We start from the raw sequence: 27341 nt of genomic DNA, 5'->3' as shown, positions 1-27341 counted from the left end.
GATGGGCGATATTGAAAAAGATTAATAATTTTTCCCATATCAGTCAATAGCGATAATTATCACGATAAAAACCAAAACATTATTTCATTTCAATTTAAAGGCAGATTTTTGCTGCTGAGTGAAAGTTGAAGAAACCAGATGGGTTGTTAGCTTGTCTGGATTTAGTTCTTCCTTAGCTTCTTGAATCCATCATTTTTGACAGTGCTAACAGGAAGCAGGTCTTTTGTGTAAAATAGAATTTTTGTGAAGTTTTAGTTTGTAGATTCTTATTTTTCTCAGCAGTTGTGGTTTTACTACACTTAATCTATCATAAATGAGTCACATGACATGCGGCTAAAAGTTAATCCCTATAATACACATTTACATGAAAGTGAACTGTCCTTTTTTACTGCTTCAGCACATGCAGGAAGTAAAGGAGAAGATGCTCACAGACTGGGCCGAGTTTCACTGTCCATATGTCACATGATAAGACAGTCAGGCAGGATGTAAAAGGGCATTCACCATGTCTACATGCTTATTTATACTGTGGTAAAGAGAGACTGAGGAGATGTTTCCACTGAATGCAGGCACTATTTTTGTAAGCCATTTCTTGAAACTTGTGCTGGATACAAGGGAACATTGTACAAAATATTCCATTGACTCCAAACATGGCTGAGACGCATGTCAGAGGTTTACAGGGACACTAATGAGGGATGTTTCTAATTTACACCAACATTTAAAGATCTTTGTACATAGCATTTTACAACACCCATCTGTTAATAACAATATCTGAGACTTTATCTTTATTTAGGACACAGTTTCATATTTTGAAGAACTGGCTCATTTACCATCTTGCAGAAAATAAGACAAGAAGATTGGTACGGCAGAATATCTGTTGATAAATATTACCTATAAGCTTTTGGCTCAGCATAAATACAAAAAGCAGAGAAACAGCTAGCCTGGTGAAGTCCAAGGTATCAAAATCTGATAACCAGCAACTATAAAGCTCAAGATATACAAACAGTGTCTAATTTGATTTATCCTCGCATGTCCTTTTTACAGCTTCTCCTCCTGTTTTAAGTCTTTATGCGACAGTGCAAACACAGTAATACACTCATTTAATGCTGCTGTGTTGATTTTGGTGTCCCTATGGGCAAAGATGTACTTCTTACAGCTTCACCAGTCTGGTTCTGTTAGCCAAAATCATATTTTTTGGGGGAGAAAGAATTGTTTATTAAAACTTTTTTGACATAATTTGACAGTTGTGCTGAACACTTGAAATTAACAGTGTCACATAACAATAAGACAGTAAAACCCTTAAATAATAACAAGAAAATAAAAACGAATGAATACATAATAAAAATAAAATAATCCAAAAATAATAATAATTTAAAAACGTAATAACAATAATTGTTATTATTGTTATAATTACAACAATAATTACAACTAAATTAACCTCAATATCGAGAATAATACAAAAAGCAAACTAATTATTATACACATACACAGACACAAATGTATACACACATGCACATCTATGAAAAATGAAAAACAACTGTGATTATTTGTATATTACATGAGGAAATAGATTCCAACAAGGTAGGAAAAAATGATATATCCTGCTTTCTTTCAACAGTCAAATGTGTCACTGTGAAAAGTTGCTGTTAAGAAAGTCTGTTTATGGCGATCAATCCCCTATCCCCTCATGGCAGTTTCAGGTATTAAAAATAAATTATGATATAGAATGAAGTAGAAATTGCACGCACTTGTTTCACAACCAGTAGAAAACTCCTCACTGGGGCTTTAAATGAGGATTGGCTCATTATCACATAGAGTTCAACTCACACTTGTTGCTTTCCGTGTAAAAAGTTAGCAAAGAGGCGAGAACATTTCTATCATCAGAGTTGACCTCATTGTCTAAAAATAATTCCAACTGTCAGCACTCCAACCTAAAGTGTCATAGCCTAAAGTCAACCGCACTCACCATCATGAACAGTAAGGAGAAGGTGTCAGAGTCAACACACACTCACATACACACTCGCACACACTCACACACACACACTCACACACACTCACACACACTCACACAGCTGAAAGCCTCATGCTGAACCCCAGCTGTGATTAGGACACTTCAGTCAGTGGTTGGATAAATCAGATATCCTGTGGGGTTTTTTCTTGTAGATGAATGAGCTGTTTGTGTGTGGCTATGTGTGTGTGGCTATGTGTGTGTGTGTGTGTGTGTTTGTGGCTATGTGTGTGTGTGTGTGTGTGTGTGTGTGTGTGTGTGTGTAAGCAGGCATGCACATATGGTCTTATGATACAACTCACTGGACTGCTGAACAGATAGAGTAATCATCACATCCTGTTCTTTCATATTGGACGCACACACAGGAAACCCTTTTGGATAGCAGAGTGGCCAAGTGCTGAAACAGATTGTGCTGAAATTAGGCTTCCCTGTGTGTGTGTACAAGTGTGTGTGCGCCCATGTGTGGCTATCATGTCCAATCATTGAGTTATCCCAGCTCCACATGGGGATAGTTTTTGATTAAAGTTGTAAAAAAAAATCAACTTGCAGCTTCTTTTTCAACACCACATGTTCAGATTGACAGAGTCTCTACTCGCTTTGCATTATGAAGAATTGAAAAGTAACAAAGATTGAAAAAGTCTGACTTTTCAACCTCAAGCAAAACAAATAAAATGCTATTTCTTGATAGTTTCATGGCAGTTATGTTTTAAAGAATAGCATATCTGCAGCTTTGCATAAACCTGCAGGAAGGTGCCAGCTTTTGTTTGCATGCAGCCCAAAGTGACGCTTTATTCTGCTTGCTGTGTGAGTCCTCTCTTCTCTCAGTGCGTCACACCTGCAGCTCTCAGACATGACACAGAAGACCTTTCTCATTGGCAGGCTGGCAAATACAGATGCTGTTTTGTCTCATCCTGTGGTACAGGATACCAGTAGTGTCTGTTGTGTTGATACAAAGGTCAGGGGAGAGGTTGGTTGGTTCACCTTCTGCTGTTCAGTTCTAGTCTGCAGACTGTTGGCTGGCAGCTGCACACCACTTTCTGAATGTTGTCAAAAATGTCCAAAACACTGCAAAATTTTTACTCTATCTCTGCCACTTTAACTGTTCCTTTTGCACCAAATCTATCTTCATGTGCTCATGTTTGTAATTGAACTTTCTATGCAGCATCATAGTCTTAGAGAAATAATCATTATCAATTATCATTTCACTAGACATACAGTATACAGTAGGGATGTGCATTTCAAGCCAAAATACTAACATTACGATTATTCGAATAATCCCTCATGTAATCTATGCCATCTTTGTACTTCCTCATTCAGGTGACAATTCACAGCATTTAGGGCAGCAAATTACACACACACACACACACACACACACACACACACACACACACACACACACACACACACACACACACACACACACACACACACACACACACACACACACACACATCCATAAACCACTAACGGAAGAAGCAGAAAAAATGCAAGTTCAAGGAAATGTGGCTTCAATATGAAAAACAGGGCTGCTTTGGGAAAGCGTGCTGACCTTTCAGTGAGTAGATCTGTAACCTGCCAAATTTTAAGAAATGCGGTTAATTGTGCTAAACTCTGCTAAGTTGGCTAAAATGGTTAAAAACAGTCGGCTTTGTTTTGTTATTTTTATAAGGGGTTCCTTCTGGCCAAACAAGCGTGCTGTGTTTCTGTTAAACATACTCATGGTGGATGGGGGAATATTTGTCAAACAGATGTTCTGATAAATTATGCATAAGGGCAAGAACTTGTAGAAGAAGCAGCGTTGGAAATACTGAAATTCAAACAGATTTCTATTGCATGGTCTCAACCTTTACGGACAGAAACCCTGAAGGCTTTTAGCACTTCCATTTCTGGATCATCTCAGTACAATAAAAAGGTTCTCATACAGCTACTTAAAGTACCCATGTACCAACAGGCTGAGCTCTTGAAAGACCTTGAAGAGGTTAACTATAGCTCTAACACTAAACTGCTCCGGTCAAACTGTTCAGCTGACAGATTTGTGTTTCTTGTCGTAATGCCCTGAGTTAACCTGAGGCTGCCATAAAACCTCCGTCACTCACCTCAGCATTTCATCTCACATTATTCTGCCTAGTGACCCAAATAGTTGAGATTGTCGTTTCTTTTTATTCTGTTTTTACAGAACCTACATAAAACTAAAGACTTTGTTCCCAGCTCCCATCGGCAGCAGTCTGATGATAGTTAAGTTATCTCTATAAACAGATATTTTCATGCAAGTGGAGCTAATAAACCACCCTAGATCAGAAATTTCACCTTGAGCAACTAATTCGTACGACACTGATGCAACAGCCCATCAGCGGTTAGATTTCCCGACATCCTTGAATGCACCTGAAAAAATTGATCTGACTTCCATTCAATAAACCAACAATTTAAAAGTTGTTTTCTTCCTCTTAAATTGCATTGTCCTCCCTTTAAACCTTTGAAACCTGAAGGTTTTCTGAACTAATGTCATCCAGAATGTATCTTTTGAATGAAAGATAATTTTACAAAAGGAGCTCACAGAAATCTGTGCTAAAGAACAGGGCTCCTCTGTTTCATCGTTTTTACAATCAGATAGTAACCCAGGAAATCCGCTGGTTGACCTTCTGTGTCAGAGGGTCGACCTCACAAAAAGAGCCCAGACAAGATCTGGGCTGAGACTAGGAGGGTCAGACTCAGGCTGAGACCCACTAATGCATCCAGATCAAAGGCGTAGTCTGACATTTACAAATAAAGCAGAGAGAAGTATGTGGGAGGGTCCTGATTTTTATTTGACATACCAAGATAACAGCAGTCACTTGCAACACATTTCTGACTGACAGTTGCTTGAGGATGTGGAAAAAGTGCAGCATTTTGTTGTTAGTCTGTGATGTAGACGGTAGGTCTGCTATTGAAACCACTGCAGGGTGCCTCTCAAGCGTGGGCCTAATTCGCTCAGTAATGATCTAATATTGATGATATACATATCTTACTTTAGTACCCCTAAGAGTCGACAATAACATGTTTGGCATAGGGAGCAAAAGCTTTAGAGAACTATCACGTTTTGGAAGAAGAGACGCCAAATAGATATGGTACTGTACAATCATAATGAGACAATAAAAAGGAAATTAAGCAAAAGTTTAAAAATCTCAAATTTTATAAAGAAAGGCTGTCCTATAAAAGTGTATTTTTCGTCACGTTTTTTTTTTTCTTCCTCGGATGGTGACAAGAAAATGATTACATTGAAACCAAGCGGCAACCTGCTGTCTCAAAATATGAAGCCAATGCGGAAGGGTTACAAACTGCAGTTCATCCAGCGTTAGCCTGAGGCTGGCTGCAGAAACACCGGAAACCACATACACCAATTCAAGAATGATGATCTTTGCAGCAAAAATACTTGTTTACAGCCTGGTTCAAAAAACGGCTTCAGTATGAATAGCTCCTTTCTAATTGGTACACAAGTTTTGCCCATTTAAGGATATGACTGACTTGATTCACAAGCGGGAACACTATAGCTGTTGGCTAGGAGGCTCAAAGCCCGCCTCTTTACCTCACACTAAGGCTGTTTTTGAAACCGCCTACTAAACTAGCAGTAAGTACTGATTTGGCCAAATTTCATTATGTATTATATGAAAAAGAGCAAAATCTGCAGTATGCCAAAACTACCGTTGTACTGATTCTGGGAAATGTCACAGTATACATTGGACCAGTCTCCCTCGCATACTGTTTCCCACAATGCACAGAGTGTCTTCTGTTTGTTTTGTTTTTGTTTTTTTTCTTTTTTTGATGGGGGCACTCCATTTTTAGGTGCTGTGAAAATTATCAAATAACTATAAACCACTTCTCAACTTTTTAAATCATAAGTTATGCGAAAGAAGAAGTTTAGCTATTAGCTTGGCCGCTGTTTTACTTCCACTTTCGGAAACCTGAAATCCAGTGACGTCTGGCTCAGCTTCTGCAGAACAGATCCAATAGAACAGTCATACTACATACTAAATTCAAACGCAGTATGTAGTAGTCAATACCTACTGCCTACTACATATTTAGATAGTATGTAGCAGGCTGTTTCGAAAACAGCCTACGTTTGGTTGACTTCAGCATTACCAATATAGCTCCCCACGATGACCGGCTTCAAAACAGCGTTCAGGCAAAGATGGGTGACGTCACGGATACTATGTTCATCATTTATACAGTCTATGGTTGAAATATGGGAAGCTGAAATCTGAATAATTGTGGTGATATTGCTTAAAAATGAATAATCGCTTTTCAAAATTGCAGAGTAAGCCTGTCGGTTAATAAAATGACTAATTGTTGCATTGTTTTTCTTTAATGCTGCGGTCTAGGCTCAAGCGTAATGCGTGGGGGGGTTATGCTGCTCAGCACAGCCTTTACAATCTTTACAGTCACAATCTTAGATTATAGCTCCTTTTTCTCATCAGAAACAACAAACATTCTGATGTTTACTGCAGATATGAAGTCCACTTCCAGCTCTTAGATTTCACTGAGTTGCAGTTGAAGTTCAGATGAAAAGGTCGACTGTCCGGACAATTTTTCTCGCTCTTGATCTTCAGACCGAGACATTTGCATTTAAGTTGTTGGATTTTTTGGGTTTGGTGGAGACTGTGGTAGAATCTTTTTTTGCATGAAGGAGCTGGAGAGAGACACTGGTCAGACCTGCTGCACTAAGCAATTTAAGTGGACCAACAACATGTTTGCGATGTAAGACAAGTCAACCAAATGAGACCAGGGTCAGAGAGCAGTGAGTTTGCAAAGCAGAGAAAGTCATGTTAAAATAGTCATGCGTTATTGGCATGTGTTGGTAAAATGGTTGCATGTTCAGAATCCGTTGTAATCTGTGCGTGCCGGGACTTGACTGTATCTGTATTAGATTGATATCTGTTAAGATGTCCAATCATCTGTCTCTCTTCCTTCTCTCCCTCGTTGAACCAGTCTGTCAGGGTGTGTGTGTGAAGAAGTAGGAGAGCAAGACAAAGCAAGGGATCGGGTTGCTATGAAACCTGACGAGCTACCCACATACAGGAGTGCCCAGGTGTCTTTGTGAGAGAGTGAGTGTGTGAGTGTGTGATAGTGTGTGTGTGTGCGTGTTTTCCACAGACAGGATAGTAAACATAGCGGGACTGGCCTGGAGTAAGGCTCCCACTTTTAGTAATGGTGTTGGTGAACTAAGATTGCCTCAACAGTTACTTGTTGGCAAATCCCTCTGAGACTTAACCTGGTTTTCATGCATAATTACCCTGACTAAAGGACAGAATGTCTTAAGCATGGTTCAATTTTACCTCATGGGCCTGACAAATTGAAAACAGCGTCTGTTCTTCTCAATTAATCTGCATTGGAACATTTAGGACGGATGATTCTTGTGCAAAAATGCACATGACGCTTGTTCTCGTGGAGCTGAGTGTGCTGTTACACATGCATGAATTTAGAGAGTAAAAGACCAGCATTGGACCAAAAGTGTTGAATACTGAGCGTTTCCAGTGAACTACAAAGATTTTTTGTGTCTAGTTTACATAAGCTAAAAATTTACAACACCTTTTTTGGCTATCAGTTCCAGTTAAGGAGTTTTATAAGTTGGATCTTTGTGTTACATAAACAAGATATTTTAGTCTCATGGGAAACAGTCGTCCCAGCTTCTTTATTTGCATGTGGTATGTCGTCATTGGATGATTTGTCTGTTCTATCCATGCCTTGCCTACTACGTATGCTATACTGTTGATACATGGATTATGATCTTCAGATTAGTTCCTGGTTAAGCTTTGGTCTGGATGTTATATATTTCAGGAGAAGGAGGTCTGGATCATACGTGTGCTAAGAATGTTCTCTAGGTCTGTTGATGCTCTGATGTGACCTCTCAGTCCTGATAGTAAGACTCTGGATATGTTCCATTTGAAAAAGCACTCCATGTTTTATCAATTTCTGGGTAGGACTGCATGTTTCCATGGAGCAGTGTGAAGCTGTGCGCAATTGGCTATGGGTTTATTTATTTATTGTTTTTTTTTGTTTGTTTTTCTATGCTTTTGGTTGTTTGCTTGGTGTATCAGATACTTTTAACCTCTCAGCAGCTATGAGTACATATAAACACAGTGGCACTACAAAAACAGTGTGTAGCACTTTGCAGAATTAGAGGCACAGCTGACTTGATTGACAGGTGGGCACCCTGTAGCTGTTAGGCATGCCTCTTCACCTCACACTAGCCTGACAGAAGTTAGGTTGAGTGTAGCATTTCAACATGGCATCTGCCGCTGATAGGCTTCGAAACAGTGCTTCAGAAACAGATAGGTGACATCACTGATACTACTTACATTTATCATAAGGGTGAGTATCAGTGTTTTGTTTGGATCATAGACTGTATAAAATATGGACGTAGTATCCGTGACGTCACCCATCTGTTTCTGAAGAGCTGGTTTGAGGCCAATCGGCGGCGGCAGCCATATTGCTTCTGTCGAGCCAGTGTGACGTAAAAAGGCGGAGTTTGAGCCTCCTAGCCAACAGCTACAGTGTTCCCGCCAAGCGTGCCGGATACGGCCCTGGTGGTGAGGCTTTCAGCAGTGTGACTGCCCCCTGGTGGCTGGCTGCAGTATAGGTCAAAAAATCCGTCGTACGAATGTTTCTCACATCCGTATGCTGTGGTGATATGTAGTTAGTATTTGACTGTTTTGTGTCCAAGGCCTGTTTTTTCTGAAAAGTTTCTTTTTTGTTAGTTATTAGAGTTTAAAAACGGGGTTTTACTTCCTGGTTTCCTTTGATTCACAGCCGGCGTAGAACGAAACTTCAAAGGACACACAGCGTCTTGTGACGTCATGCTGTAGGGCGGAGCTTATTACAAAGGCTTCACAGGCTCTGGCTGCACAATGGCTGCGCCCAGGAGAGGGATTTTTTGGCTTCAGAACTGTACAACGGGAACATAGACTGTAAAAAATATGGACGTAGTATCCGTGACATCACCCATCTGTTTCTGAACGCTGTTTTGAAGCCAATCGGCTGCGGCAGCCATATTGCTTCTGTCGAGCCAGTGTGACGTAAAGAGGCGGGCTTTGAGCCTCCTAGCCAACAGCTGCAGTGTTCCTGCAGGCAGCTGTGCCTCTGATTGGAGGACTAGTAATCTCAATATCTTCGAAATTGCCGAATTAGAAAAAAATTCACCCCCTCACAGTGAGAGGACATCGAGAAATTAGCTATTCAGACTACACTCATCTTTTGTACCAGGCTGTAAACATGTTTATTAATGCTGCAAAGATCGTCTTTTTCCCATTCATGTATGTGACTTCCGGTACTTCTGGAGCCAGCCTCAAGCGGATCCTCGATGAACTGCAGCTTTTAACACTTCCGCATTGACTCATATTTTTAGACTGGAGGTTGCCGCTTGAACGGGAAGAGGCGGAGCAACGCTGTCCATTTCTATTTACAGTCTATGGTTCCCGCCTGTCAGTCAAGTCAGCTGTGCCTCTCATAATGGAAAACTCATAGTCTTAATATCTTCCAAACCCTTGCGTTGGACAAGATTCACCCCCTGTACAGTGTGTGCCGATCAAAAAATGAGCAATCTACACTTTTTTTTTTTTTTTCAAAACTGTAAACATATTTATTTCTGCTGTAAAGATCAGCTTCTTTGAATTGGTGTGTATGTGGTTTCGGGTACTTCAGGAGCCAGCCTCAAGCGGACACTCAAGAAACTGCACCTTTTACCGCATTGGCTTCAGATCTCACGGCCGGAGGTTGCCGCTTGGTTGCAGCCCATCTGGAAGCTGTCTGCTCACTAAATAGCAAAAGAAGACGAGTGCATTAGCGGCAGGTAAAACAGCTCTGTTGCTGTGAGATTCAGAACCAGTGAAAAGAAAAAGCTGAAATGGTGCATGCATGATTTACATGACTTCAAAATTTAACAATGCGCGCCATAATTCTGATTTATAGCAACACCCACATCAATCTTGAGGCAGATGCTTCATTATGCCGGATGGATTATAGGCAAGTGTGTTACTGCTATCAGCAGCACCTCTCCCTGGTGCTGAAATACCAGAGTTTTTTCTTGAAAATTAAATTTTGCACATTCAAGCTGGCAAAGTGAAGGGCTGAGGATAATCATATGTTTTACAAAACAATACAATGGTCATTTGCAACATTAAGTATAGTGTTGTATCAGAGAGAGCGAGAGAGAGAGAGAGGTGGCAGGTATGCATGGCTGGAACAGAGTGTTTATTGTGGCGAAGGAGGTCAGATGATAGAGGCAGTGACATCCATGTTTATTATCAACACATGACACACACATGTGCTCCATGCCTCTCTCACTGCTCCCTTCTTCGTGCTAACCAGGTGTCCTTGTTTCCACAGTCAGCAGAAAGTTTGTCCTGAGTGGTTGCAGTGTGACTGTAACTGATTTATGGCCTCATCGTAGAGGTCATTGACTCCTCCCATTGTGACATGTTTGACTTGAACTTTGCACCTACACCAAAACTGTATCAAATAAGTTCTTTGTCATTGACTAACAGTTTAGTAGATGAGTCCCTGGCGACATTTAGACGCTCATTGTGGGATTATTTAGCAGAATATAGTCCACTGTGGCAGTGTTGGGTTAATGTTTGACTCCAGTTCGGACACACACCTCCTGAGGGCTCCTCTCTGTGTTCATTAAAAAACTCAATGTTAGCTTGAGGAAAAAAGCTTCACTGATGATCTAAGATCCAGATGTGTAGTTAAAAATGATGATTAGATAACTCATTCTTTGTAGTTTGGTGTGAGAAATGAACAAAGCTTCGTCTTGACAACCATCTGATTGTCTGACAACACCTGAGTTACATACCCCCAGTAAAGATGTCACAGCTGTAAGCAAGGTGTTAATCTGTGTAAGCTCTTTGAGATAATCATCCACCTCCAGCAGTAAACAGCACATTAATTGGGAAACAGAGGCATCAGCTGTTACATAACAGGAGGGAACACACAGTTATCCAGCTTGATTGGACTGCTTGTAATGATATCAACAAATACTCCATATGACCAAAAGATAAAAAACTCACAGAGACCTTTATTTACTGTGAGGAAGCACAGAAGACCAAATAAATTACGATCATTTGTTATGGTCCTGGTACTCATGGAGTTCCCGTCTGCAGGATTGAAGCATCTCACTGACTCAGAGGTGACTTCAATCCTGAAACTCACTTTCTGATTCATTTTTAATCCGCTTAAATGATCTGTAATTTAAAGTAAGTGTGAATCACAAATCTCCTCTGAGTCTTGTTTCCTGAAGCCGGTGTTGTCAGTGATTGTGTAGTGCCACAAACAGGCAGAGGTTTCTTTTACTGCGGGGGGTAGATCCTGCAGGGCAGAACAAATAGAGTGATAGGTGTAAGTGTGTGTGAGTGTGTGTGTGCAAGGCGTAGATAGAACTGTGTAAACAGCTCATTTAGAACTGATCTTTACTCTGAAGTTACTTAATTACCAGGTCTGCTTAAGCATTAGGTCATGTTGGGATGAATCAGCAACATCTATGAGCTCATGAGACTTTAATATGACACATGTATCAGACATGCAGAAAAGTTAAATGATCTGTGACTTGATTTAAGGAGGAGGGCATATTTTAAAATCCCAAACACAAACACTGCATCAAATAAGGTACCTTGGTCACCCGGTTCCAAATCTTATCAAGCCATCGTTCCATCTTCTTGCTCTGGTTCCAGATACTGTTGAGCAGAATTTAACCCCATGATGCTTAATGGGCTTGATGTGAAGAACTCCTGTATGTACTTTTCAAAGAACTAAAGGATCCATCCAACAAACAGAGCTGTTTTTTTTATTTTTTATTGTTGATAAAACTTTAAAGGGTGGCCATGGTGATACTGTAGGTTATGTCTTATATAGAGTAATTTGGCTGCGCGCACGGACGCTGCGGCTGGTTGCGCCGTCGTTAGGTTGGCACCTAATGAGGACTGCACCTTTCAATTCTGTTGTACTTGTTGCAATGACAATAAAGGCATTCTGTTCTATTCTATTCTATTCTATATCAGTTATACCATCGAGGAATAAGCCTCATTCAGACCAGGTGTGAATCTTTTGTCCAGTTGGGAGCAAGTATGATATAAAAATGTGGCCGCCTCTATAGTTAATATCACAGCTTGTACTGAGCCACATTTGAATGCCATGTCTAATGCATGGATAACAAGCAGACATATAGACAGACAAAAGGTGATTTGACTGAAAGAATGAACAATGAAGAGGTCTTGATTATATAGAAGGTCTGCTTCTGAGCTTAATGAGGAGCTGTCAGGAGAACCTCAGCTTGTGTTGGACCACAACGCTAAGTCATCAACCACGGCATCATCGCCCAGATTACAGCTGCCAATGTCTGTGAAGGTTCACCGTCATGGAGGTCACTGTCCTTTCAGATTCAAAAGCCAAAGGCAGCAGGACTTAAAGAGTTAATGGCACTTAAAAAAATAAACATCACTGTTTTTCTGTGCAGGACCCATCATGTGTCACACAACTATCTTCATACATGTCAAAATAATTTTACTGTATTTTATTTTTCAGATGTTGCTGCTTGAGTACAAAAGCACTTAAGTGAAGTCAAGTGAATATAATTTAAACTTATTTGTTTTAACTATTTATTTATATTTATTTAACCAGGAGAGCCCAATCAGATTAAAAATCTTGTTCACTAGAGTGTCCTAGCCAAGATCAGCAGCACAGTTCACAGAGTTCCAGACATGCAACACATTATATACTCCTGTTTTTACAGTATGAGCATCTATCACATCTCCTGCTGATATGAAAATCCAGTATGCAACAATCTCTATAAGAGAGTTTGTAAACGAGAGAGTGAGCTGTCTTTTCCTCCTGCCTGCAGAACATCGAGGGGGTTGTGTGGGGCCGAAGTCAACCGCCTGCCAGTGCTGCTGTCTGTTTTGCCCATAGAAGGCGTTTGGAGACTTTACAACACAACATTGTTTTAACAGCAAATCAAGATGCTTTCAGTGAGAGAAATAGAAAAGTGTGTGTGTTGTGTGTGTGTGTGTCTGTAATAGACACAGGTATGTGTGCTCACCTCCTGGAGCTTTTGGTTTCGACCCAAAGTTGAAATAGTTGCAGGTTAACTCTTTGAAATGCTCCTCGAGTGGCTTATTTCTCCAAAACAATCAAATAACACCTTAGTGAAGTGAATATGTTGGTAAACCATGATAAGAGTGTAGTGTATAGAAAGGTTCATAACCCCAAGAAGAGCAATGTTTCAAATCAGATAGAAATACTCATGTATTTTTTTGTTCTAACTAAATGCTTTATTTTAGTGCAAGGATTTCAAATTTGTCTCACAGGTGTTTCTATAGAGTACACAGCTGTCATGATCCATGTATTTGAACTGATGCACAAGCTTAGAAACAAATATACCTGTTTCCTATCCACCATGCCTCCATGACACCTCAAGTGAACTATGGGTGAGACTTAAGGCTGGTTAATACTCTTATGTCGACCCTACGCAGCAGGGGCTGATGCAGACATGAGCACTATATACTTGTGCGTCGATATCTCCGTGACCCGCAGCAATTCACCACCGAAACTCTTGAGGGCAATGTGGTCTCTCTGATAGTCGGTCGCCTGTTTCCGGCCCTGCTACAATGTCTGTTTACTTTTTTTTACAGCGATTCATAGAGCGTTTTATATTAATTTACGGCAGATACATGTTGCTGTTTATCACACAGACATGATTACAGGGAAGAATAGAGGAGACGTTGGAGGAGTTGAAATACATGGCTGATGAGTGGGGATCCTGGAAGTGCTGTAAAAACGGGAAATAAGATGCCCCCAAGCGGACCAATCACGGGGCTTGCGATCCGCGTCAATTCAACGCGTAGTTACATTTTGGAGGAGGTGCACGTCAGCTACATGCGTAGGCCTCTGCGTATGTACAGGAACTTCTCAGAGCTACGGCGTAGGCTAGGCCGTTGATTGGACGCAGAAGTATAAATCAGGCTTCATGGTGCGTTCAGAAAGAAATCTAAAAAGCTCTGAGGTAGCATATCAGTATTTGCATTGCAATAGAGTCCATCTTGTTCTCATCAGGCTCACCTGAGTGTTTAAACACAGTTCATGATTATTAGGTTATGGGACATCATCATAGCTGTAACCTTCTATCCCTGTATTGTTTCTTCAGGCCATTTGGTTGCATGTGTATATTTAAGCTTTAGTTTCTGAGAGCATCTGTGAACTGTCTGGCCTTTTTTAACTGCATGAAGGAGTATTATTTTCTCCTCCCACATAGTAATAATACTTAAAACAATTTTTAATTCATGCTGCCCCACACCCTCAGCCGTTAATAGCTGTGTCATTATGTCTTAAACTGTCACACAATGGTAAAATGATCGTCCCTGTCATTCTTCACACACCTGAATCATAACGTTACCTGATACCAACCACGTCATATTGGATTCCTCGTCTGTTAGAAGGGGGATGGAAACTCACCCAGTGTTTATCACAGAATCAATCTGTTCTGTCTTTGGTAGTCTATACGCTGCTGTTAAAGCCAGAAATGTAGCTCCATCTGATTACTAGTACAATGACAAACGGTGCAACAGGTACCAAGAGTCTTCAAGGACATTTAGAGATCAACAACACTCATCATAGTCGGGGGAAAAAAGCAGTTAAGTACAGAGCACTTCCCTGGAGCTTGATATCACTCACTTCACAACTCCAAACTGCAGATTAATCAATAAACGTGATCTAAAAACAATATCAAATCATTAGCAGCTCAGGTAGTATTTGTTATTAAATATAACTTGCACATTATAATTATTTCAGTGTAAAATAGTCGAATGTTTTCAATGTTGTTGTGCAATCTCTGACCAAAACATTGTTTATCAAACCCTGATTCAGACCTGTACTCCTGTCCAATATTCCTCCTCCTCTCCTCTTGTTTTTCTTACCTCCCTCTCTTAATGCCAGCCTCCTCCTTCTCCTCCTCCTCTGCCTCCCCCACACTCCCTCTTCATCCTCCAACACATACGCTGGAGTCCTGTGTACTCCCCACATCAATTTCTTGGAAGGCCTACTATGTTTTTAGGTTGTTTTCAAGGAAGATGAACACACACACACACACACACACACACACACACACACACACACACACACACACACACACACACACACACACACACACACACACACACACACACACACACACACTCTCTCTCTCACACAGTGCAGACAGAGCCGGAGGGTTGGAGGGGCTTTAGAGTGATGCCAGTGTTTCAGACAAGTTGACATTTCCCACCCAGTCCCTGCCATGTGTAGGCAAGTCTCTGAGTGTGTGTGTGTGTGTGTGTATGTGTGTGTGCGCTCTGTGCTCTGGAATGCCTCAGTAATTAATCCTTTGTCCTAGCAGCATTTTCTATGCTAATTACCTGCTCTCTCTTGGAATGCATTCATGCCGTCCAGCCCTCTGATTGGCTGAGGAGAGGCTGTCTGGTTGGTTACAGATCGTCAATTTCAACTCTCATCGTCTTGGGGCTAAATAACTAATTTATTCTCTCACCCTGAGATTGAAGCTCATTACGGCACGGCGGTGGCTTTGTGAGTGAGAAACTCAGAAGTAGATCCGCTGTGACCCACATAGAGCTTGAATTCCTCCTTGGGAAGGAGACAAATATGATCACTCAGGAGTCACGAGCCACAGTGGCATGTATTCATTTAGATATGTGCCCAAAAGAAACCATCATTCAACAACTCAAAACTTATTTTTGGAATTTAACATTTAATCCATTAAAAAATGGTCTAACAAAAAGATAACAGAGCTACAAAATACCCTCCAATACATCATGTTGCTGTAATCAATGCTATTCGAGTTGATTTGCTTCATACTTCCGTAATACAAAAATACAAAACAGCCTTTTGGACAAAGAAATTCCACCTTTCATGAGTGACACATTTATTATTTTTAATAGATTTTTTCAGGGGCTTTTACACATTTTTTTAGAGTCAAATTTAAAAAGCACATTTAAAAACACAACAGAAGCTGACCAAAGTGCTGCACAATGCATGGAAAACCCAATGTGAGACCAAACCAATCAATCATTAAGAAAAAAGAGACAACACAAACAACAAGGAATACAGTACTGGGAATTGAAACCTAGTCAGGACTAGAGGACTCAAATGCTGAAAAATAAAAGTGAGTTTTGAGGCGAGTCTTAAAAGAGTCAACAGAGGGGGCAGCCCTGTTTGAAGAGGGGAGGCTGCTCCACATCGCAGTCGCCCTTCAGTATATATTTTGACTGGGGGACTGCCAGGAGACCCATGTTAGAAGACCTCAGAGGCCAGAGGTTTTGTAAGGGCTCAGGAGGTCAGTTATATAGGGAGGGGCCAGACCATTCAGAGCTTTAAAAAACGAATAGCAAAACCTTAAAGTCAATTCTGAAGTGCATTGGAAGCCAGTGGAGGGAAGCCAAGAAAGGGCTGATGCGATCCCTCTTCCTGGAGAGGATAGTGGATAGAGCTGGAAACCAGGAGAGAGTGAGGGCTGGAATTGAACCAGACTGTCTGATATACGGGTGCGTGATTTAACCATTAGGCTAAATCTGCACTGTGAGTGATGCATTTTAATCATTGACTGTATAAATGATGGACATAGTATCCCTGACGTCACCCATCTGTTCCTGAGCGCTGTTTTGAAGTCGATCGGCAGCGGCAGCCAGATTGGAAATGCGAAACTCAACCAGGCAGAGTGTGACGTAAAGAGGCGGTGTTTGAAGCTCCTAGCCACAGCTAGGACCCGTCAGGGGTCAAGTCAGTCATGTCCTTAGTTGGGCAAAAACTCGTAATCTTAATATCTTCTGAACTGTCGCGTTAGAAAAAAATTCACCCCACATACAGTGTAAGCCAATAGAGAGATTAGCTACATACAGCCAAGCTGTGTTTTGAACCAGGCTGTAAACATGTTTATTTCTACTGCAAAGATCGTGTAAAATATGTGTGTATGTGGTTTCCGGTGTTTCTGCAGCTAGCTTTAAGCGCATTCTCGATGAATTGCAGTTTATAATACTTCTGCATGGGCTTCATATTTTGAGACCGGAGGTTGCCGCTTGATTGTAATACTAAAATTTTTTGTTTTGGTACAATATTTGGGGGTAAAATGACTTATACAAGTACTGCTTTGTCCATTGAGGGCGCCAACATCAACACATTTGAAGTTCTTCTCAGGCGCTTTAAAGTATGAAGCCACTGAACAATAATCATTTGTGTGTTCAGTTCACATTGTACAGCAACCCTAAGTAACTGTAATGCAAGTCTGGTGTTATTGTTGTCTCGTGGCAGCATCCTTTCCTGTGATTATGTGATGATTATGTGACGGGATGTTGTGTTTCTGCTGCTGATAACACGGCCACCGGTACACCTTTCTATCAGAGGTTAGCTGATGTGAAAACAATATTGCGCTGTAATAATTAGAGAAAAGGTGAGCTTTGTTGAGCTTTTTGCCCTTGAACTCCAGTCAATGAATAACTATCTGAAGGGATTCACTGTGTAGACTTTCATTGTTTAACTTTCTTGATGCTGCAATGGAAAAAGATACAAGTAATTTTAAGATATCTTTAACTGCTTGCACAGTATGTAAGAGCTGCATAAAGATTGGCACAAGGCTATTTGTATTAAAAGTAATGTTTTTACATGGATCATTGAGTAGGAACATTTTAATGATATCTAGACCTCGGTAATGAACACTGCACTAACCTAACAATTTAATAGGAGTAATAATCACAGGCTCTCTCAGTATTTGCAGCTCAGCATCTGCAGGCTTCGTTATGTACACTCACTCTAGCAGTTGGAAGCCTGCATGCCAGAAAATCAGATCCTGGACTCTCTAAATAAGATCAGTTACAGTGCAGGTGCTGCTGCAGCGTGGGCTACCAGACTCTCAGCTCTGCTCAAATCATCCTCATCATCTTCATCCTCCCACTTTTTTTCCCCTGTGTGAGCTGAGAGACACACAGCCCAAAGATGTTGTCATTTCCCCTGTGAGTCAGTCTGGGCTCAGCTTGCCACAAACTACAGCATGAGCTCATACTCTATTACTTATTCATAGACACTGTCACAAAGGCTGACGCAACCACAGGCAGACACGCTGGCTAAAAGAAGGCGAACAGGCCTGTTAGCAGAGGCCAGGAAGCTAGCAGACGGGCTGGTAGGCATTGACACGAGGCAACCAGAGCTGCAGGATGACAGCAACAGAACAGAAAACAGGCATGCTGCTTTCGTGTTTATTTGCAGCATCCTGCTAAACAGCTGTTTTTAACAATCTTTCTGTTTGTTCCACATTATATCTTTGAATCGGCAGCACTCGCTTGCTCTGCTGAGGTCTTTGTCAGCCTTTTTTTCCTCTCTGCTGAAAACGGGCCAATGGATGCTGTCTTCTCTGGCAGTCTATCTTTCACCCTGCCAATGTTTTGTTTTAACATGGCGGGGTTCTTTGTGTGTCCCAGTAGTCGGGCTGTTATTTTGACTGATGGTGGGTTTTTTGACTGCAGGCGTTCTCTTATTTCTGGTTGTGAGTCAGTCAATGATACAGACTTTAATTAATCACTAATGTTGGACATCAGTGAGCAATGGTTGCACAAACAGCTTGAATATCAGTCTGATAATCAAACAGAACTGCAGCTTTGTTTCACTTCATGCAGGCTGGTATTGTACTGTAATGTACTGGACTGTCAGACGGGGGGCAATAATTTAGCTTCTCATTGACTAATCAGTCGTGTTTAAGTCCTGCCAAAATATCTTTACGGCTGCTTCCACCTTAGCGTACTTAATCTCTATTTTAACAAATATATCAGTCTCACCATGTATGGTGATTGATCACATCCACTTAACTCTGAGCTGCAGAGAGAAAACAAACAGGACTATTTTCAACATTGAGCTGAGGGCAGCTTTGTACCAAGACTAGAAGGATAAATCTGCCAGGTACCACCCAAAGTTTTTCCTTAGATTAGCATCTCTGCAAGCAAAGAAGCAGTTCCATTTCTATTCCATGTGACAGACTGATGGAAAGCATGCCCTAATTAAAAATCAGGGTTATTCTGCAAAATATTCATGTCTGCACTCTTCAGAAGTTCAACATTTTTGTATTCTGTTGCTTATCATGAATATTAACTTGTTTTTTCTTTACATTTCTCATTAGCCTGAACATATTGCACCTTTTTGTCATCCTAAACAGTTATCATTTTCTGCAAATGAAATATCTAAATGGGAACATTTTAATTTAAAGGTAGAAAGTTGGGAGAAAAGTTGTGCAGCATGAAGTCAAATAAAAATGTTGATTTGTATTCAATACAAACATATTTAGTCAAACCACAGAAAGCATCATTTTTCAGCAATTTCCACTGCTGTGTACACTTTTTAACTCTTCAGTAATCCAATGGTAATTGTTTTAAAAAAACAACTTCAACTTGACCCAAATGTCCCCAAACCATGGAGTGTGATTAGGGCTGGGTGATAATTCAATAACGATGTTTACTGTGATATAATTTTTCTCAATATGAATACAACAAATGTGCACGAGACTAGTTGCCACTCAACATTAACAGAAGAAGAAGACAGCATTTAACAGCCAATAATTTCGCAGGTTGAGAGGAAGGTGGGCTTAAAGATGTTTAGAGCCGAATGTAAACACAGCTGAAACTATCGACAGTGACACTGAAGAAAACTCAAAACTTAGCAGCTCAAAGCAGAGTCGTTAGTCTGACACTGTGCTGACTCAACGTTAACTATTAACTTAATACACTTAACATACTTTCAGGATGTGGGTAAAGAAAGAGCACAGAGACAACTTCTGCTGTGCATTTCGAACACGTTTGTTTATGTTTTTATCATGATAATTATCGATATCTATCGCCTCATGAAAAATGTTATCGTGATAACTTCTTTTACAATATCGCCCAGCTCTAGGTGTGATGTGAAGGACTCTTGATCAGAGCAGTCAGGTCCTTGCCCTTGTGTTAAAGGGTTTGTCTAAAACACAGAACAGTGGTTGTCCCCTCACCCCTGCACACAGATTGTTTCCCTCTTTAAGCGCTCTGTCTCAACACAATGACTGTGACTACAGACACGATGCTACTTGGCTGTGCACTTCCAGCCTCGCTGCTCTCTTTGTTTCAATAAAATGATAACTGAACTAACAAGGAGGTCAGCTGTCTCCTATTTCCCTTAGCAACAGTAGTTTGCTCCGTTCCAGGCTGTGGTTTGTGTTGACACAGATACACAAACACACAAAGACGGAGAATACACAGTGGTAGCCAGGGCAGCAAACTCCATGGACATTATGATTTCAGCGGCCATGTTAAAAACAAGATGTTAGCTGAGAAGTCGGCACAGGACAGGCCATGTGTTGATGTAAACTGCCATACTGACACAGTCCAATATGTTTCACTGTGTGGATTCAAACTGGGACTCATTTGTAGTTCTTATAAATTGAGAATCCTCATGAATTTCCTGGACTAGGTCATAACTCATCGGATCTCCTTTATCATTTTTTGAAGATTTGTTGTCTCTTAGTGAGCAGGAGTTACTCAGTGCACTTAAGGTAACGGCAGATGTAATCCTCGCTCTGGTGGGAGAGTTGAGGTTTAAGAAGCATAGGAGCAGCAGCTGCTTTTACCTGTTCCCCACCGATGTGATGCTTTTAAAAGAAGCACTTCAATAACCAGAAACCACCACAGAGGACAACAGTTTAGAGAGGGATTGTGTGGGGCAGTCACCAGGGATGAATGTGGCTAAGTGTAGAAGAGAGTGCTGCATTTGTGCATCTAAATATTGCTGTTGTGTAAGGAGTAATACAATTCTTTGTTTACCTTTTGTTTCTCTGCCATCGTATCTACAGAGGAAGCTGGAAGGAGTTCATGTCAGACTACTGTGAATCTCCTGCATGCTGCCATACTTGCATCATTATATGTAGTGTTTGATTCCTAGGCCTTCATTAGACATCTCATTTCCTCTTAATAACATTCCAAAACTTTACACCTGCTGCAGAGTTTTGGTGCAAACTTCACCAATGGTATTCTGTGACCATCTGATGAGACCAAGCAGCAACCTCTGGTCTCAAAATATGAAGCCCATGTGGAAGTGTTATAAACTGCAGTTCATGGAGCGTCCGCTTGAGGCTGGCTTCAGAAACACCGGAAACCACATACAAACCCATTTAAAAAGACGATATTTGCAGCATTAATAAATATGTTTACAGCCTGGTTAAAAAACGACTTGGGTCTGAAGAGCTAATTTCTCTACCCACACACACTGTACGGGGGTGAATTTTTTTCTAATGCGACAGTCCAGAAGATGTTAAGATTAGGTGTTTTGCCCATTTCAGGACATGACTGACTTGACTAACGTGAGGGAACACTAGCTGTTGACTAGGAGGCTCAAACCCCGCCTCTTTGCCTCACACTTAGCTTGACAGAACTTTGGTTGCATTCAACATTTCCAATATGGCTCCAGCCAACGATCAGCTTCAAAATAGCACTTCAGAAATAGATGGGGGACGTCACGGATACTACGTCCATTATTTATAGTCTATGGATGAGACGGAGAATGCCTGCTGTGGGAAAGTTGAACTGGTAGATCTACAAAATTAAGAAAAAATTAAATGTTTTCATTTAAAAATCAAGGTTGCAAAAGCATGAGAAATAAGCAAAAGATTAAACCTTATAATTTGCGTCATAATAAGCTTTGTTAGTTTGTTAGTTACATTGATAAAGGCACAGAGGCATCGTGTATTGGCACCATGGTGATGCTCAAGAGAACACAACTTCAGCATGTTGATGAAATGTGATTCCAAGCAGCTACACAGCCCACAGGAAGTCATGCTATTGGCTTGATTGTTGGAGGTGTTCATTCCTCTCTCTGTGCATAACAAAGAGAAGCTTTGAATGATTCATATAAAGAGATGAAAAATGTCAAACTGACCCCTTACCCTGAACTCTACCTACATGTGACTGTAAATCTGATCTGTCCACAACACATAAACACACACACAGAGCATGGTGGGATGCGGGTGGTGGCTGTTTATTGTCAGTACAAATAAACGTCTGACAACAAACCAGCTGATTGTGTGTGTGTGTGTGTGTGTGTGTGTGTGTGTGTGTGTGTGTGTGTGTGTGTGTGTGTGTGTGTGTGTGTGTGTGTGTGTGTGTGTGTGTGTGTGTGTGTGTGTGTGTGTGTGTGTGTGTGTGTGTGTGTGTGTGTTTCTGTGAGTGAGTGAGTGAGTGAGTGAGTGCAGGAGGGGGAAATTATTGTGTTTTTCCAGATGCACAAATCCATTGTGTTCAGTCCATCCATCCTGAAGTCACAGATATGCACACTCACACATGTTGGCACAAACAGAGAGGAGATGTCACAAATACATGACTGAGCCACTGTTTCATGATGAGATTATATATTATGAATATCATGATGTTATGAACAGATTTACATGATAAAGAAGACTTGGTAAAGAAGGAATAATGAAGCTCTGTCATGTAGAATTTTCATCGTGACAATCCTCCTATGAATCACTATTTTGACTCTTGGGCGTGCTTTTGATGTATTGCAGTATTTTTCACATGTAGGTTTAAATCTTGTGTGATATATAAGACTTTGACATGACAAGCGAGGGGCACTCTCACCCCTTAGCCTCTCAGGAGGACGTGTATTTTATTTGTGTAAATAAAAACAGACTTGCATTCAGGCTGACAGACTGCTGAGTCGTGCAACCTTGCATTTTCCCCAAACACATCAAAAAGACAGACAGTTTTCCGTTTAGCTGTTGGTGCGTCTCTACATTCTTTCAAATTGAGTTTGAATGTGCTAAATCTGTATTTATTTTGTGTTTTCCGACATGATTCATGTAATGGTTCCCTTTTTTCCCCTCTTGTCTTTCCAGGACCAGTTTGATAATCTGGACAAACACACCCAGTGGGGCATCGACTTTCTTGAACGCTATGCAAAGTTCGTCAAGGAGAGGCTGGACATAGAGCAGAACTACGCCAAGCAGCTACGGTACGTTCTCATACACACACACACTCACACATATGTTCATGCAAACTGTAAAAGCTTTGAGTCTTTGACTTACTTCTGCAAAATCAGGAGGATCTCAAAAAGTTGCCATTAAGTTTTTCTGCCACAACTCTTACTCCTCCAAAATATTTTCCAGCATAGCACATATGCACTCCGCACTATTCACCCCTTAAAACTAAACCTACCACAAGTTAGGTCGGCATGAAAATAGCTTTCTGCATCATGTTTAATTCCTTTGAAATTGTGCATTGTGACCTAGAAAAGAAGAGCTTATGCCTGAATCAGACTACATATTTTTTATCCAACAGATCGTCTTCAGGATTAAAATTTCTTTTCATTTTTGCAGAGAGACTTGACAGACTGTGGGCCAGAATCAAAAACACATCATAGAGGATGTCACATGAGAAGAAAAAGATTCAGACATGGTAGATCTTTGAGGGGGGGATCTGAAGAATCTCAAATGCTGCTCTGGTTGCTTCCAGAGACACGATACGGGGGTCTTTATTTTTTTCATCCTGACTCCACATGCTAAACCTGCCAGGCTGGGCTCATACCCTGAAGTCTGATCTTACCCACAAATGACATGAGAATTTGGGGCATGATCTGTATTTAAGTCCAAGATGTTCAGTATGTAGTGGTACAATGTAGCACTAACTGTCACTAACTTTTATTCTCCTCTCTTAATCTGCCGCAGGTTTAAATGAGCTCCCAGCCAATTTTGGTTCAGATTACAATCTCTTTTAAATACACAAATAAATAAGATAAATGTTAAAAACAAAAGCAAAGCAACTGGCTTTATGTTTTTCTATTGGCTATTAATCCAGTGGTGTGACACTTGTTGAAAATTCAACAGCTCAACAAGCTAAATTGAGTAATCATTAAAAACCAGTGGCGTCCCAGGGGTGTGACGTCTGTGTGATCTCAGAGAGGGGAAAAGCCTTCATTGCAAGTGATCAAAGATAGAGCCCTCTGTGTATGTGTTTTGACGTTTGAACATATCTACATGAAATCCAGACAATAATTCAAGGAGACACATGCACACGACACACACACATGATACACACATACACATGTGTCTCTGCTCTCTAGTTAAATCATTAACTCGCTAGTTTTCTCGTCCACTCCCTCAGGCTCTGACAACACCGACTTCAGCAGACTTTGATGTTTTTTTTTTCATCTTCCATAAAACAAGGAACACCCCCCTCTCTTTTTCTCTCACTCTTCTTTCTTTGTTTGTGTGTGTGCGTGTGTGCGCACCCCTTGTCTGTTTACCTTTTGTGCTGCTAGGCTCAAAATATCAGATGGTATTTTAACTACTGTCTCCTTTTCTCTCTCTCTCTTCCACCAGGAGCTTGGTGAAGAAATACTGTCCAAAACGCTCTAAAGATGAGGAGCCCAGGTGAGTTCTTGTGTTATTTTTTGTGTATTTTTGGACAACTGTGCACTCTACATGTCAGTAAAGCCTACCTATAAGTACTTTTTATTCAACATATTAAATTAGACTCAAAGCAGTAACATCAAAGCTAAAATCATGCATGGATTGAGTGTCACACTAAATAATAAACTTCAAATACATAATCTGTTTCCAATTAATTTTTAAACAACAACATCTGTGAACCAATCATAAAGGAAACGTGCTGCGTGCAGTCATGATCCATGTTTCATGTGCATGTGTTGTGCAGGTTCACGTCGTGTCTGTCCTTCTACTCCGTACTGAACGAACTGAACGACTATGCGGGTCAGAGGGAGGTGGTGGCGGAGGAGATGGCTCAAAGGGTGTATGGAGAGCTGATGAGGTACAGCCAAGACCTCAAAGCTGAGAGGAAGCACGTGAGTACACTCACAAGTTCACACACCTCTGCTCCCTGCAGGTTTGATTGAATAGAAGTGATGCAGAGGGTTTAATTGAAGTGGTTTCAGTGCATGTATTCATGATGAAGAGCACATTTCTTCGAAAACTTGTTGCTTCCTGTTAGATAACGCATGTTGCTGTTTGGCCGGGGTATCCTCTGTAATCTTGTGCTTTTCTTTCCTGTTGACTTCTCTCAAGAGGATAAATATGTTGGATATGAAGCTGACCATCTGTCTTTTACTTCTGCCTCCATCTGCTGATCTAATAAATGTGAAAATGTATATCTATGTGATATGGAAGAACAGCGCCCTCTACCTGGTTTATGCTGTAAAGCATCAAGAGCCCATCAAATATCTCTCAGGCACACATCAGACATTCACACATGCTTGTTCCTGGTTGTCTGCCTGTTTACGTTTTCATATTGATGTAAAAACTTTCAGACATATGTCATCTGGATTTTTGTTTTTAATATTAGAATGGAAGACTACAGCTCTCACATTTTGTTGGATTGGCAGGGTGACCTGAACTAAGTTATATTTTTGGGCATTTTTAATTTTAATGTATAGGACAGCTGAAGAAAAACAAGAAATGTTGGTATAGAGCGGGGGGAATCATGCAGCAAATGGTCAAGGCCGGGAGTCTAACCTGTGCTGTGATGAGCGCTATAGCCTCTATATATAGGTTGCATGTTTAAACAGCTAGGCCAACATCGAGCCAAAGAAGAGTTTATTTTATTAAATGTGCAATAAATGTTCAGAGTTTTTTATGAAGTTTAACATCTTTGTTTTTAAAACGTATGCTCCATCATCCATACAGTGATGTATTTTGTGTATCATGTCTTGTTATATCAGGGTTATAATAATCCTCTGCAAGTTTTTGTTTATAATCTTTGTTCCTAAAAACAACATTTGAGTTTCATTTAAATGTCTTATGTGTGTGAATATATCCATGTCTAATTAATTATCATTTTGTGACCAATTAAAAACATATATCTTATCTTCTTTTCTGTAGTAATTAAGATAATTCTAAATCACAAGGTTTAATAGTTGACATTTACAAATATTTTACATAAATGGATTGAAAGCATGCTAAACCCTGCATGTTACAGATATTAGCTCACACAAGGGAAGTTCTCTTTTAACCCCCAATTGAAGCATAAACTTATATTTAGGTGTTAGTTTAAAAAAAATAAGCTTGTACTGTTTTCTATATCATCCTGGAGATTTTAATGTAAATGACTAGTCTTCATGGACTTGTTGTAAAGGTATATCTGTTGACTTTCATGCTCAGTGGCTGCAGTGATTTCCTCCAAATCAATCGTAGCACCTCTTCATGGTGTTGGCTTAAAGCAACATAATCAAGAATACTTCTTGCAGGGTATCATACCCGCTAAACTCAAATTACCCTTGAACAAGAATCTGAAGTCAGTGTGCAGGTGTACAGTGTTGTATAAGGTGTTAAAAATCTGACATAGCAAGTCAGGTTTGATGATTCCTGGTCTTACCTGTATGTTCTCTGAACAGATTTATGAAACATGAACAACTGGCTTCTGTAATAAGTAACTTTACTGCAGAAGTCACAGGACTCTTGTAAACCTGTGACTGTTACCTCAGCACTTTTCCTTCCAGTGGGTTGCCATTCTGTATGTCCCTGTAACACAGAGTCATTTTGTTTACGTGCATATGAATGTGTTCCTGTATACTCTATTTATGTGTATTTACCCGTCTGTGTAAACGTCTCTTTGTTTGTATCTGTATGTTTGTGTGTATATGAGCAGCATCTACAGGAGGGCAGGAAGGCCCAGCAGTATTTGGATCATTGCTGGAAACAGATGGACAACGTAAGTGTGGGGGGAGGAAGGGATGAGGAGGGGGGGTGGAGAGAGAGAAAAATGAGTGTTTAGTGTAAGTGTCCTCAGTTAGGGAGCGCCAGCTGTACTCGTCTTCTGCTTGTTTTTACGAGTAATGCAAGAAATGCAAACAAAGGTGACTGCGGGACAAATGGAGACACACTTTTAACCCTTTCATTTCACTTCACATAATGTAGTGAAGGGGCACAAGTGGTATTTCTGGTGCCTGTTATCAAGTTATTAGTGTTATTAGTTTATCTTTCCTGGCCAACGGTTACAGCAGAAAGGTTATTATTGTCTTTGAAAGGAGAGCAATGTCCTTCTCTTCTTTCGGGCAAACTGCCCGGCCTGTGGGGACAACGGACCGGGGCCAGGACCAAGAAACAAACACACAATCACAGGCCTTGGTGTAGACCCAAATCCACCCAAAGCAGAGGCCCATGTGCCACATTTGATCTGCAACAACCTCCTTTTGCTCCTGAGAGAGATTTTGTTTGTTCAGGCTCGAAGTTATTTTGGTTGAATTAGCTATTACTTTAAAGCAATCTTCCCATCACAGCACTTATAATGAACAACCACTACTCCATGGA

At 40.7% G+C, this 27341-nt stretch overlaps 1 protein-coding gene across 2 annotated transcripts in view; it reads left to right on the top strand.

The window, feature by feature from the left end:
- fnbp1l (formin binding protein 1-like) overlaps positions 1-27341 on the top strand; it is a 55322-nt gene that overhangs the window by 13064 nt on the left and 14917 nt on the right. For both annotated transcript variants that reach the window (XM_034703408.1, XM_034703415.1), the window contains exons 2-5: positions 22917-23032; positions 24399-24449; positions 24733-24880; positions 26680-26742. In XM_034703408.1, coding sequence (XP_034559299.1) covers positions 22917-23032; positions 24399-24449; positions 24733-24880; positions 26680-26742 — 378 coding nt within the window. The remainder of the gene's footprint in view (positions 1-22916; positions 23033-24398; positions 24450-24732; positions 24881-26679; positions 26743-27341) is intronic.

Source organism: Notolabrus celidotus, chromosome 2 (assembly GCF_009762535.1).
Source record: "Notolabrus celidotus isolate fNotCel1 chromosome 2, fNotCel1.pri, whole genome shotgun sequence".
Taxonomy (NCBI): Eukaryota; Metazoa; Chordata; class Actinopteri; order Labriformes; family Labridae; genus Notolabrus; species Notolabrus celidotus.
This window is presented reverse-complemented; position numbering and strand designations above follow the sequence as displayed.